This window comes from Scyliorhinus canicula, chromosome 21, assembly GCF_902713615.1.
Source record: "Scyliorhinus canicula chromosome 21, sScyCan1.1, whole genome shotgun sequence".
In the NCBI taxonomy this organism is placed as follows: Eukaryota; Metazoa; Chordata; class Chondrichthyes; order Carcharhiniformes; family Scyliorhinidae; genus Scyliorhinus; species Scyliorhinus canicula.
Genome location: NC_052166.1, coordinates 47,663,480 through 47,676,391, shown reverse-complemented (window position 1 = coordinate 47,676,391; position 12,912 = coordinate 47,663,480). Strand labels below are relative to the sequence as shown.

General features: G+C 45.8%; 1 protein-coding gene across 3 annotated transcripts in view; it reads left to right on the top strand.

The window, feature by feature from the left end:
- The window catches only part of scai (suppressor of cancer cell invasion), a 222,252-nt gene extending 209,650 nt beyond the window's left edge, over window positions 1-12,602 (top strand). For 2 of the 3 annotated variants that reach the window (XR_005458494.1, XM_038781891.1), the window contains 2 exons: window positions 1,128-1,228; window positions 10,464-12,602. Coding sequence is in view for 2 of the 3 variants with exons in the window: in XM_038781891.1 (XP_038637819.1) it covers window positions 1,128-1,228; window positions 10,464-10,610 (248 nt within the window). In the remaining variant the exon portion in view is untranslated. The remainder of the gene's footprint in view (window positions 1-1,127; window positions 1,229-10,463) is intronic. The other variant, XM_038781892.1, reaches the window with a different exon arrangement.
- The last annotated feature ends 310 nt before the right edge of the window (window positions 12,603-12,912 follow it).

The following is a 12,912-nucleotide window of genomic DNA, read 5'->3' as shown; positions in this document are numbered from 1 at the left end:
ATAATTAGCCTTCCCCCAATTTAGCACATTCACCCTAGGACCACTCTTATCCTTGTCCACCAGCACTTTAAAACTTACTGAATTGTGGTCACTGTTCCTGAAATGCTCCCCTACTGAAACTTCTACCACCTGGCCGGGCTCATTCCCTAATACCAGGTCCGGTATAGCCCCTTCCCTAGTTGGACTATCTACATATTGTTTTAAGAAGCCTTTCTGGACGCTCCTTACAAACTCTGCCCCGTCCAAGCCCCTCGCACTAAGTAAGTCCCAGTCAATATTGGGGAAGTTAAAGTCTCCTATTACAACAACCCTGTTGCTTTTACTCTTTTCCAAAATCTGTCTATCTATCTGCCCCTCTATCTCTCGCTGGCTGTTTGGTGGCCTGTAGTAAATCCCCAACATTGCGACTGCACCCTTCTTATTCCTGATCTCTACCCGTATAGCCTCGCTGCCTTCTGAGGTGTCCTCCGCAGTACAGCTGTGATATTCTCCCTAACCAGTAGCGCAACTCCTCCACCCCTTTTACATCCCCCTTTATCCCGCCTGAAACATCTAAATCCTGGAACGTTTAGCTGCCAATCCTGTCCTTTCCTCAACCAGGTCTCTGTAATGGCAAAAACATCATAGTTCCAAGTACAAATCCAAGCTCTAAGTTCACCTAAGCCTTACCTGTTATACTTCTTGCATCAAAACATATGCACTTCAGGCCACCAGTCCTGTTATCAGCAACATCTCCCTGTCTGCTCTTCCTCAGAGTCATAGTGGCCCTATTTCCTAGTTCTCCCTCAATTTTTCACCTTCTGACCTATTTCTCCGGTACCCACCCCCCTGCCATACTAGTTTAAACCCTCCTGTGTTGCAATGTTCATCTTAACGCCATGCTTTTTGTTCCATAAGTATTCCTTCATACAAGACTGAAGTTAGAGTTGTTTCAGAGGTTGAACTCCTTGAGAGTTTTTGCCGTTGTAAAATAAAGCCTGTTTCATGAGCTTTACAAAATCTTAATAAAATACATAACCACACTGATCATTAAATAAATGTTTTCAACCTGACTGACTGGCACCAATTGTCGTGAGACTGGCACTTAAATCACAAAGCATATCCCTGTTTATTTTTTTTTGTTACAGATCAAGCATTCCTTCAGTTTTTTGGTGATGATTTCCTTCGATTATTGTTGACCCGGTTTGTCTTCTGTTCTGCAACCATGCGATTGCACAAAATGTTCAGGGTAAGATTTGTACATTTTGATTTTAATTCAGCAATACAGCAACAGTTAACATAAAAATCTCAAAAGTTTAGGGTGCAATTTTACCTTTTTTGCTGAGTGTGGCAGTGGGAGAGAAAACTGGCGTTGAAGCCCCGGCGCTGATGTGGTTTTCTCTGTCGTATTGCTAGGAACTTGGTGCATAAAAATTGAAGTGACATGTCCCACAATGCCATGATGGTGGGTCGGGCTCTGATTGAGAGCCCGTTCTGCCAGCAGTTTAGTTTTTTTAAGATCAGGGTGACATTTTTAAAGGCTGCCCCGATGCTCAATATTTAAAATGGAACCCCACCCCCTCCCAATCTCCTGTCCTTGACATGAGCCCCCCCCCCCCCCCCCCATAGCAATGCACCCACCTGAGCTCCTCCGGCAGGTCTGCCCACCAGGTGCACGTCATGGGAGACCAGTCGTAATTCATGTGTGCCCTCACGCCTATGTGAATGGATTATCTGATGGGGGATGTCATGATAATGACCTACAAAATTTAATATGACGGTTTCCCGATGTTCAATGTCAGGATTCCCATTACGTTACTGGTGGGGAAACCTCCTGAAACTTCCTGCTGATGTAAAACGTGACTTGGCCTCTCATGAGATTTTCCACTCATCACCAAACACGACTCAAGAAAAGCTGGACGGAAAATTCCAGCCTTAGATTCTATTAAGATGTATACCAGAGTGGAGGTGATGTTTTCACTAGAGTAGAACCCCAGAGACCAAGGATAATGATCTAGGTTTGAATCCCACCACAGCAGATGGTGAAATTTGAATTCAATAAAAATCTGGAATTTCAAGTCTAATGACCATGAAACCATTGTTGATCAATAGTAAGCCAGATGGGTTTTTACAATGTTATTTGGAGAAGGAAATCTCCTTATCTGGTCTGGCTACATGTGACTCCGGATCCATGGCAATGTGGTTGACCTTTAAATGCTCTCTGAAATGGCCTGGCAAGCCACTCGGTTCAAGGGCAATCAGGGATGAGCAATAAATGCTGACCCAGCCAGTGGTGCCTACGTCCCATGGATTAATTATTTTCAAAATTCCCCTGTAGGAAAGTCTTTGTTTGCCATTAATGAAAGCAGAATTGGGAATGGCAGTGATGTTCTTCATCATCGTGCAGCCTACTAATATTCAATGTTAATTTTTAAACAAACAATGTCTACATGGGATAGGTGTAAAAAGTACACAGGATTCCCATTAGCATGCTACTTTAGGGATCTGTAAATAAACCATCAAAACAAGATCTGCAAAGATTTTAGATTTTTATGTTTTGAATATGACTGATCACAGCAAAAAAAAAAATTTTAAAGTATTTTTATTCTCCTTTTTCACAATTTTTCTCCGAATTTACACCCAACAACAATCAATAACGAACAACAAATATCTCAAACCCCATAACAGTAACAACGATCCCATCCTCCCACCATGCCCAGACATCAGCCCGCATCTTAACATAAACAAATGACAAAGGAAAAAAAAGGAATCAGGGATTACCCATAGCCATCTTCAACATACACAGCCCCCCCCCCCCCCCCCCCCCCCCAAAACTAATGTTCGATGTTATCCAGTTCTTGAAAGTGCATAATAAATAGTGCCCATGACTTGTAGAACCCCTCCGAGCTTCCCCTCAGTTCGAACTTAACCTTCTCAAGGGTCAAGTATTCCAACAGGTCCCCTCGCCACGCCAGGGCACAGGGTGGAGAGGCTGCTCTCCATCCCAGCAGGATCCGCCTTCGGGCGATCAACGAGGCGAAGGCTATGATATCTGCCTCTGCACCCGTTTCCAACCCTGGCTGATCCGACACCCCAAATAAGGCCTCCCGGGGACCCGGGTCCAGCTTCACATGCACCACCTTGGAAATTACCCTAAACACCTCCTTCCGGTACTCCCCAAGCTTTGGACAGGACCAAAACATATGAACGTGATTAGCGCCCCCCCCCCCCCCCCCGCGCAACGTTCACACACGTCTTCTACCCCTTCAAAGAATCGGCTCATCCTCGCCCTCGTGAGCTGTGCCCTGTACACCACCTTCAGCTTTTATCAGCCCCAACCTCGCACATGAGGTGGAGGCATTCACTCTCCGGAGCACCTCACACCAGACCCCCTCCTCTATAACCGCTCCCAATTCTTCCTCCCCCTTCGCTTTGATCCCCTCCAGTGGTGCCTTATCCTTTTCCAACATAGCTCCGTATACCGCTGACACTGTCCCCTTCTCCAGTCCACTTGCCACCAGCACCTCCTCCAACAACGTGGAGGCCGGTTCCTCCAGGAAGCTCTGTATTTCCTTCCTGGCAAAGTCCCGAACCTGCATATACCTAAACATTTCTCCCTGCTCCAGCCCATACTTCGCTTCCAGCTCCCTCAATCCTGCAAATCGACCCCGAGGAAACAAATCTTTTAGAGTCTTAATTCTCTTCTCTTCCTATTTCCGAAAGCTTCCGTCCTACCTCCCTGCCTCAAATCTGTGGTTCTCCCGGATCGGCATTTCCCTTGACCCTGCCCCAACCTGAAGTGTTAGCGAAACTGCCTCCAGATTTTCAATGAAACTATTACGACCGGACTCCCTGAGTATTTCCCAGGAGCTATCGGGAGCGGGGCCGTTGCTAGCGCCTTCAGCCCCGACCCCCTGCACGACCTTTCCTCCATTCTGACCCACTGGGAATCAACCCCTCTGACCCACCTCCGCACCTTCTCCACATTCGCCGCCCAGTAGTAGTACATCAGGTTCGGGAGACCCAAACCCCCTGCCTGCATTCCCTCTGTAGCAACACCTTCCTCACTCTGGCCACCTTCCCTCCCCATATAAACGAGGTAATCCTCCCCTCAATCTCCCTGAAAAAAAGACTTTGGCAGTAAAATCGGTAGGCATTGAAAAATAAACAGAAATCGCGGCAACACATTCATTTTAACCGCCTGCACCCGACCCGCCAGTGACAGAGGGAGACCATCCCACCTCGCCAGGTCGGCTTTCACTCTCCCCACCAAACTAGTGATGTTGTATCTGCGAAGCCTTTCCCACTCCCGGGAAACCTGCAGCCCCACCACCCCTGCCCCCACCCCCAGTTGAGACACCACGAAATACTCACTCTTGTCCAAGTTCAGCTTGTACCCAGAGAAAGACCCAAATACCTGCAGCAACTCCAATATTCTTCCTATCGACGCACTCAGCTCCGACACATACAGCAGCAAGTTGTCGGCATAGGACACCCTATGCTCTATTCCCCCCCCCCCTCACTATTCCTTTCCATGCTCCCGAACCTCTTAATGCGATGGCCAACGGCTCAATCGCAAGCGCAAACAGCAGGGGGGGACATAGGACATCCCTGCCTCGTCCCACGGTGGAGAAAGAAGTATCTCGAACTGATATTGTTCGTGCGGACACTAGCCTTCGGCTCCTTATACAATAACTTTACCCAGTTCACAAATCTTGGTCCAAACCGTTCCAGCACTGCCATCAGGTACCCCCATTCCACCCGATCAAACGCCTTCTCGGCGTCCAGTGCCACCACCACCTCTGTTTCCTTCCCTTCCGCCGGTGCCACAACGACGTTCAAGACCCTTCTAATATTCGAAAACAGCTGCCTCTCTTTCACGAACTCTGTCTGATGCTCACCTATCATCTTCGGGAGGCACCCCTACGACCCACACTCCGTCGGATCCTTATCCTTTTTAAGCAACAGTGAAATCGATGCCTGCCCCAAGGTTTGCGGCAGTACTCCCTTCCCTATCGCCTCTTCAAACAGCCCTACCATCAGGGGTGCCAACTTATCCTTAAATTTTTTACAATATTCCACCGGAAACCCATCCGGCCCTGCCACCTTCCCCGTCTGCATCCTCCCAATCGTGTCTTTTATCTCCTGCTCCAGTATTGCTCCTTCTAATGTAGCCTTGTCTCCCTCCCCTAGCCTCAGGCACTCCAACCCATCCAGAAATTCCAGCATCTCACTATCTCCCCCGGGTGGCTCTGACCTGTGCAACCTCTCATAGAATTCCTCAAAAACCTTGTTAATCAGCTCCGGAGCCACCACCAACTTCCCGGCCCTATCCCTTACCTGAAGAATTTCCCTTGCTGCTGCCTCCCTCCGGAGCTGACCTGCTAACATACCTTGTCTCCATGTTCATAAACTGCACCCCTCGCTCGCCTCAGTTGGCGCACCGCCTTCCTGGTGGATAGTCGGTCAAAGCTCGCCTGTAGTTCCTTCCTCTTTCCCAGCATCGCTGGGTCCCCATCCTCCGCATAACTCCTATCTGCCTCCAACATCTCATCTATTAGCCTCTGCCGCTCCATCCTCCTCTTTGTCCACCCTGGCCTTAAACAAAATTACCTCACCCCTCACTACCACCTTTAGAGCCTCCCAGACGACTGCCATTGACACCTCACCCGTACAGTTGAATCTTACATATTCCTTAATTACCTTTTCAATTTTTTCACAGAATACTTGGTTCCCCAAAAGCCCCACATCCAGTTTCCACACCGCCCTCTGCACTACCCCCTTCTCCAGCACCATATCCACCCAATGTGGCGCGTGATCTGACACAGCAATTGCAGAGTATTCCGACCCCTTGACCCCAGCCAGCAAAGCCTTTCCCACCACAAAAAAGTCAATCCGCGAGAATACCCTATGGACTGCTGAGAAAAACGAGTACTTCCGTTCCCCTGGGTGCAGGAACCTCCAAGGGTCCACCCCTCCCATTTCCACCATTAGCCCAGCTAGTGCCTTTGTGCCCCCCCCCCCCCCCCTGATGGGACCAGCGAGTGCGGCTGTGATCTGTCCAACCTTGGCTCCTGCACCAGGTTCCAGTCCCCTCCCCCACAATCCGCTCGTGTGTCCCCAAGTCAGGAATGGCTCCAAACACCTTCCTCGCAAATCCCGCATCGTCCCAGTTGGGACCGTATGCACTTACCAGTGCCACTAATCTCCCATCCAGCTACCCGGCCACAATCACATATCTACCCCCCTGATCTGCCACTACCGTCTCCATCTGGAAGTGTACCCTTTTGCTGACCAACACTGCTTCCCCTCGAGCCCTTCCATCAAATCCAGAGTGAAACACTTGGCTAACCCAACCCTTTTTAAGTCTCACCTGGTCCTTCACCCTCAAGTGAGTCTCCTGCAGCATTGCCACATCGGTTTTCAGACTTTTAAGATGCGCAAGCACTCTTGACCGGACCTCCTAGCCCTCTCGCGTTCCACGTAACTATCCTTACTGGGGGTCTCTCACCATCAACATACCGTCGGGCCTTGCCCCATAAGCATGACCCACCCCTGTCCATTGTTAACATCGAACCCTTTCCCCCCCCCCTCCCGAAAACCCCCCCTACCTTTCCCCCAGAAACAACATCCCCCAGCATCCAAACCTTCCTCCCCCCCCCCCCCCTCCCGCTCGCCTCGTAGGCCCATTGACGCCTGCTGTTCAGGCTCCAATGTCCGCAGCATCTCCTCTCCTCTCACCTCCGTTCAGTAGCTGACTGACTTTAGCTAGCTAGTGCAGGTGGCTCCCCCCCCGCCAAGGCATATCATCCCCTTCCACCCAGTCCCAGAGAAAAAAAAACCAAAACCAACAATCCAACCCAGACAATTCACTAACATAACATTTAACCGTCGCAACACAGAGCGCCCATCAACCCACCATTAATTTAAACTCTATACCAATACAAAGAGAAGTAAATTACAATACAAATCCGTAAAAAGAAAGTTATAACATTTATACATTTTCCAGCTGTTCAAACACAGTCCACAGTCTCTCTTCCAGCTCCGCTCTTCATGTCTGTCCCAAGCCTTCTGCCTTCACGAACGCCTCAGCCGCATCCGCTGTCTCAAAATAAAAGTCTTTGCCGTAATACGTTACCCTCAACCTCGCTGGGTACACCATACCAAACCGTACCCCCTTCTTATACAACGTCGCCTTCACCCGCCCAAACGCTGCTCGTCTTTTTGCCAACTCCACCGTCAAGTCCTGGTAGATCCGGACCGTAATACCACCCATAGTATCTCCCGCTTCTGCTTCACCCAGTTTAACACCTCCTTCATGCAAAACTTATGGAAGCAGATAATTACTGCCCTTGGCGGCTCGTTCACTTTGGGCTTTGGCCTTAATGACTGATGGGCTCGGTCTAGCTCGTACTGGGAGGGGCTCTCACTCTCCCCCATCAGCTCCGCCAACTTCTTAGCGAAGTATTGTATTGGCCTTGGGCCCTCTGTCCCTTCGGGCAAGCCCACAATTCTCAAATTATGCCATCTTGAGTGGTTTTCCAAGTCTTCCAGCTTTGCTCGGAGACCTCTATTAATCTCCACAGCCCTCCGCAACTCATCTCCCATCGAGGTGACCTGGTTGCTGTGTTGTGACATGGCTTCCTCCACTTCTTTCATCTTCTCGCCCTGCTCTCTCACCTCGGCCAATGCCTTTGCCACCGCCACCTTCAATGGGGCAATTATCGGGGCGATTGCCACCTCCACCAGTAATTTCAATGCGGCTGCTGTCTCCTTTTTCCAGTGCCTCGTAAACTGTTTTTCCAGCTCCCCCACCATCACCTCGTAAATATTCTCCACCGTAAATATTACGACCCCGCTTTGCAGTTCGGCTTCTGCCATCCTATCACCACTTTTATTCGTCTTCTCCTTCAGCGGCGACCCCGCGTTTCCTCCTTTTTTCATCGCTGCTTTTCGCATCCTTTAGCAGCTTATTGTTTTTCACTTTCTTTCTCTTCTCCTCTCTCTCCCTCCACCCTTCTGTCCTTCATCAATCTGAATTATTCTCTTTTTTTTAAAGACAAAGGGGAGGGAAAAAAAAACTTCACCAAACTTCTTTAAATCTTCCAGCTCTCTTCCTTTCCCCTCTGTACTCATCCAGAACTCCCCTGGGACCAGGTTCCAGCCTTCTTTCTTCCTCCTAGGTGGGAGCCATCCGTTGTGGGACACCGCACTTACATGGTGTCCTGGACTCAGGCCTGCCTCCTCGCAGCTCCGCCCCGCAGCTCTGGCCCCGACGCCGCGCTGGGCCCAGGACCTCAGCCCCCGCCGCCCCAACACCCACGCGGGGTTCTTCACCGGTTTTTAAACCGGCCCCGCTGGCTGCTCGCGACGGCCCCAAAGGTCGACGGTAGTCGGGGGGGGTGCGTCGAAACTCGAGGATTTCCCCAAATCGCCGCGACTCACGGCCACCGGCGGGAACTGTTCACGCTGCGGCCGCCCTGCGCGCCCACCCACGGCAAACATTTAATCAAGTTGAAATAGTGCAAGAATTTCAGATGTTGGAAATAAGAAGCAAAACAAAAATTCAATAAACATTCAGCAAAATGGGAAAAAAGAGACAACTTAACATTTTGTGTGGAGCCTTGAAGATATTACTGATGATCAGTATTTAACATGGAACAGACCAAAGGGAAAGAGGGAAAAGCATATACAGTATAAGAATTAAACTAAATGACCTGTAATAACCTGCACGGGATATGCTTAAGGTTCATCCAACTGGGGACGGTGGTTCCCTTGTCCTGATTGGACCGGCAATTAGCCAGCATTTGTATAATAGGTTGGCCTCTGTAATAGCCAAGAGAAAGGAGTAAGGACCGGGTAATGTCTATCCGGGACCTATGTATGTGCCGCTGTAAAGCTGAATAAACGTCTCCCTGTGAACCTGCTCGACTTCTCTGGTTGACTATGAGAGGGGTTGGAACTGTCGGCCAGCTCCCTGAAATTTGTTTTTTTAACGACTTTGTGGACTCCGGTACGCACTGATTTCGTTCCCTTTGGATCCTGTGTTGAGACGGAAGGTGTGCGCTGGGCCGAGGTTTCTGGTGCCGGCTTGTGGTGTGTGTATGCTGTGTATGTTCAGGAGTCCGATATATCCGGTAGTACCAGAAGTGGCGTAGTTGAAGGCAACTTCTAGTGGAGGTCGCACGATATTTTCATTTGTCTTCATCTGTCGTCCTATTGGGCTGCTGGCTTGCTGTGGCAGTGGGTCCACCGGGGTGTCCATTCGTGAGTTTGCCGCCACCCCCTTGGACTGTCGTCTGGGTTCTGACTATGGCCTTGGTTTCGAGAGACTGTTCCGTGACCACTGGGAAAGCTGGCTGTACGATGGCAACGTTCTACATAGGTGCTGAAGATTTCTGCATGGCAACAAGTTTGAGGGTGACTACTCCCTGAGCGTTTTCAGTGGGTGTGTAAATCGTGTCTGTCCCCCCCGATGTTATAATAATAATCTTTATTGTCACAGTAAGAAGTCTTACAACACCAGGTTAAAGTCCAACAGGTTTGTTTCAATCACTAGTTTTCGGAGCACTGCTCCGTCCTCCTTCACCTGAGGAAGGAGCAGTGCTCCGAAAGCTAGTGTTTGAAACAAACCTGTTGGACTTTAACGTGATGTTGTAAGACTTCTTACTGTGCTCCCCCCAGTCCAAAGCCGGCATCTCCACATCATGGCTTTATTGTCACAAGTAGGCTTATATTGCAATGAAGTTACTGTGAAAAGCCCCTAGTCACCACATTCCGGCACCTGTTTGGGTACACAGAGGGAGAATTCAGAATGTCCAAATTACCTGACAGCATGTCTTTCGGGACTAGTGGGAGGAAACCGGAGCACCCGGAGGAAACCCAGTTTCGCACATGAGAAGTCATTTTTTTCTACTGTAAATAAAACTTCTTCACAACTTTAAAAGTTTTACTGCCATTTAAACGTATAGGTTAGTGCCTCAATCAGTGTTAATATAACACTCTACTTCTATTTATTATGGGAGTATATACATAATTTTTGTATCATCGACAAGATGTACTGCAGCAACTTGACAAGATTTAATTGCACCTTTCAAACCTGCAACCTATACTGCCCAGAAAGCCAAGTGCAGCAGGTGCATGTCAATAAATCTTATCCCATGAATAGAATAACACACTATTTCTGCTGCCAATGTTGCTTGGGATGCTGTGCCAATTGATATGTACCCCACCAATTTATTTTCTTCTGTTGCATCCATCTCTGTGTTGACCCTCCGCCTTGATTTATTATTGTTTCTCTCCATGATTAATGTGATTGTTTTCTGCAATATCAGTCTTGTCTGTTCACCTACATTTTTGATTTTTTTGCAATTAAATATGTTGCATATCAATCAACTTAGGGCTGTCTTGACCATAACTGCAAATTAACTTCATTTTTTGTACAACTGTTTACTTTCTTCCTCTGGTTCCACGTCCAATAAAAGGAAACTCGGAATTACCCGGAAACATACCCACAGTTGCAGAAAGAAGATAGTGTGGAGAATCCTGTCCTCCAGAATCACATTCTAGAACTGGCTTCCATGTTGGATGTTCGAAGCCTCTTCCTGGAAAAGACCACTTCTGAATATTAAGAGAAAGGCCGAAAAATGTAACCATTTATTTGAAGCCACTGATTCTAAAGAAGACATTTTTCCTTGCATTTACCTATTGGATTACTGAAGTACTTTTTTAAACAGAAGTCTTTTTGATCAGATAATTTCTCAAAGACTGATGTACCTGGCACAATTATGTTTCTGTAGTTACGTATTTCATAGTCACCGGGTGTTAAATGTATTGTGAAGAAAACATTAACATGGCAGGATACAATGTAAAGATGATTTATAAACAACGATTAGCTGAAAAGGGCATTTACTACAAAAGCAATAGAAGCTTTTTGACATGGTTCGTTTATCCACCCTGTGTTACAGTAAAACACTAGATGTTAAGATTGTCATTTTGAGTGTTTTGTAATTAAGTATCTCTTGGCAGCAATATATAGAGAAAAAATTAACTATTTCCCATAATCTGTTTCATTTTAAGAGTTATAGTTAACCATATGTGCTAGTTGTGGTCTCATCAGTAAACCCTTTAATGGTAACCTTTGGTATACATGAGGGAAACCAATACCCGTTAGTGTAACAGTACTGCAATTAAATATGACGACCTGGAAAACACTGTATACAGTGGTGTTGTCTGACACTCCCATAATGCACTGTGACAGATGAGCATGCTCTGTTGATAAATGAGAATCAGAACAGGAGACATTCGAGGCAAAGTCCAGTCGATCAAGGTAGGTTTATGTATGCAAGTCTGATGTTGCATTACATTATTGGAATTGCTACAAAACACTGTAGCATGATATCTGATGGTATATATGTGCATAATATAATTGAGGTTATTTTGCAGTTGAGCCTCATTTTAGGGAAATAAAAGATACCCTTAATTAGACTCCACCTGCTCATCTTTCCTCTTTGAAAGAGGAACTATTTTATTGGTAAAATTGCTAGTAGCTATAATTTAATGTTGCTTTGTTCCTGAAAGACTGGTAGAAATTAGAGGCTGAAAGATGTGTTCTGTATTCTCAACACATTTACCATGACAGGTCACACATCTCATGGTACTAGTATTGTGCTGCACAACTAATTTTAGTTCAGCCATAAGACGCTGCTACATTTTTATACATGGATACTTGAAATAAGCAAGTTTTTTGTGAAAAGCTTTGGTATTCGTACCTTTGCCAAATATACTTTGTACATTAATGTTATGTAAAGGAAACTATCTTTCCTTTAATAGATTTTGATCCATCTATGACAAGTATCAAGACTATTGAAGATGCTTTTTATGCCTATTACCACATCTATTTGCATAGTGTTGACTCCATTCATAGTTGATATTACCTCCTAGATGGTTTGGGAGAGCTTTTTGACTTGTATTGTGTGAAAATTCTCTTTACGAATATTTAGCTACTATCAAATCATGTAGATCTGATTTTACTTATGTTATTGATCTAATATTCTGTCACTTAAACTTGTGTCCTGTTGTTAAAATCTGAATGTGTTTTGGCTAAAATACATTTTAAAGATATGTAAAACAAGAAGGCAGCTTAATTAGTAAAATGCTTATTGGCCAGATGGTGTAAGAGGACAGAGAGTTGACAATTTTGCTTCCAAAGTTCTAAAAATGGCCAATAATTAATATGTAAATAATTGCAACTACAAAGACGTTTAAAGATTTTTTAATGAAATTTTTGTGAATCACATTGTATTCACTTGACGCAGCCCAACTCCTGTGCTGTAACTTTTCAAAAGGTTGTTAAGCATGTTTAGATTTAAATGTGATCTTTTGCTACTATCTTGAAGCAAAAAAAAATGCAAAGATGAAAACAGAATTCTATACTTTTAGTTATATTAAAAGATAAACAAATGGCGCACACAAGAAAATGTTCTCATTGTCTGCACATTATAATGCGTCTTGTGATTAACCTAACTTAACTGTTGTATGTACATTTTTATTTTACTGTGTGTTCGTATTGTGTATTGCCCTATAATTTATCAATGAGACTCAATAAAAAAAACCTAAAGCAATGTTGATTTCTTCTGTATAGTGGTCAATACCACTTTAGTGGAAGTCACTGTCCCTAAAACATAGTCTATGAAAATCAAATTTGAATTGAATTAAAAATGTTACACTCTTTATTTAAACAATATTTAAGCTATATCATCTTGTTAATAATCTGATGCTTCATAAGTGTCCCAATTGCAAATAACTGCAAAACTGAAACATTAGTTTAACCACATTAGTTTTATTTTCTCCTTTTTAGTTAATGCCAACTTATCAATAGTTCTGTTCCATGTTTATTTGTAGCAATATATTCCAGGAAAGGGAATGAAACCG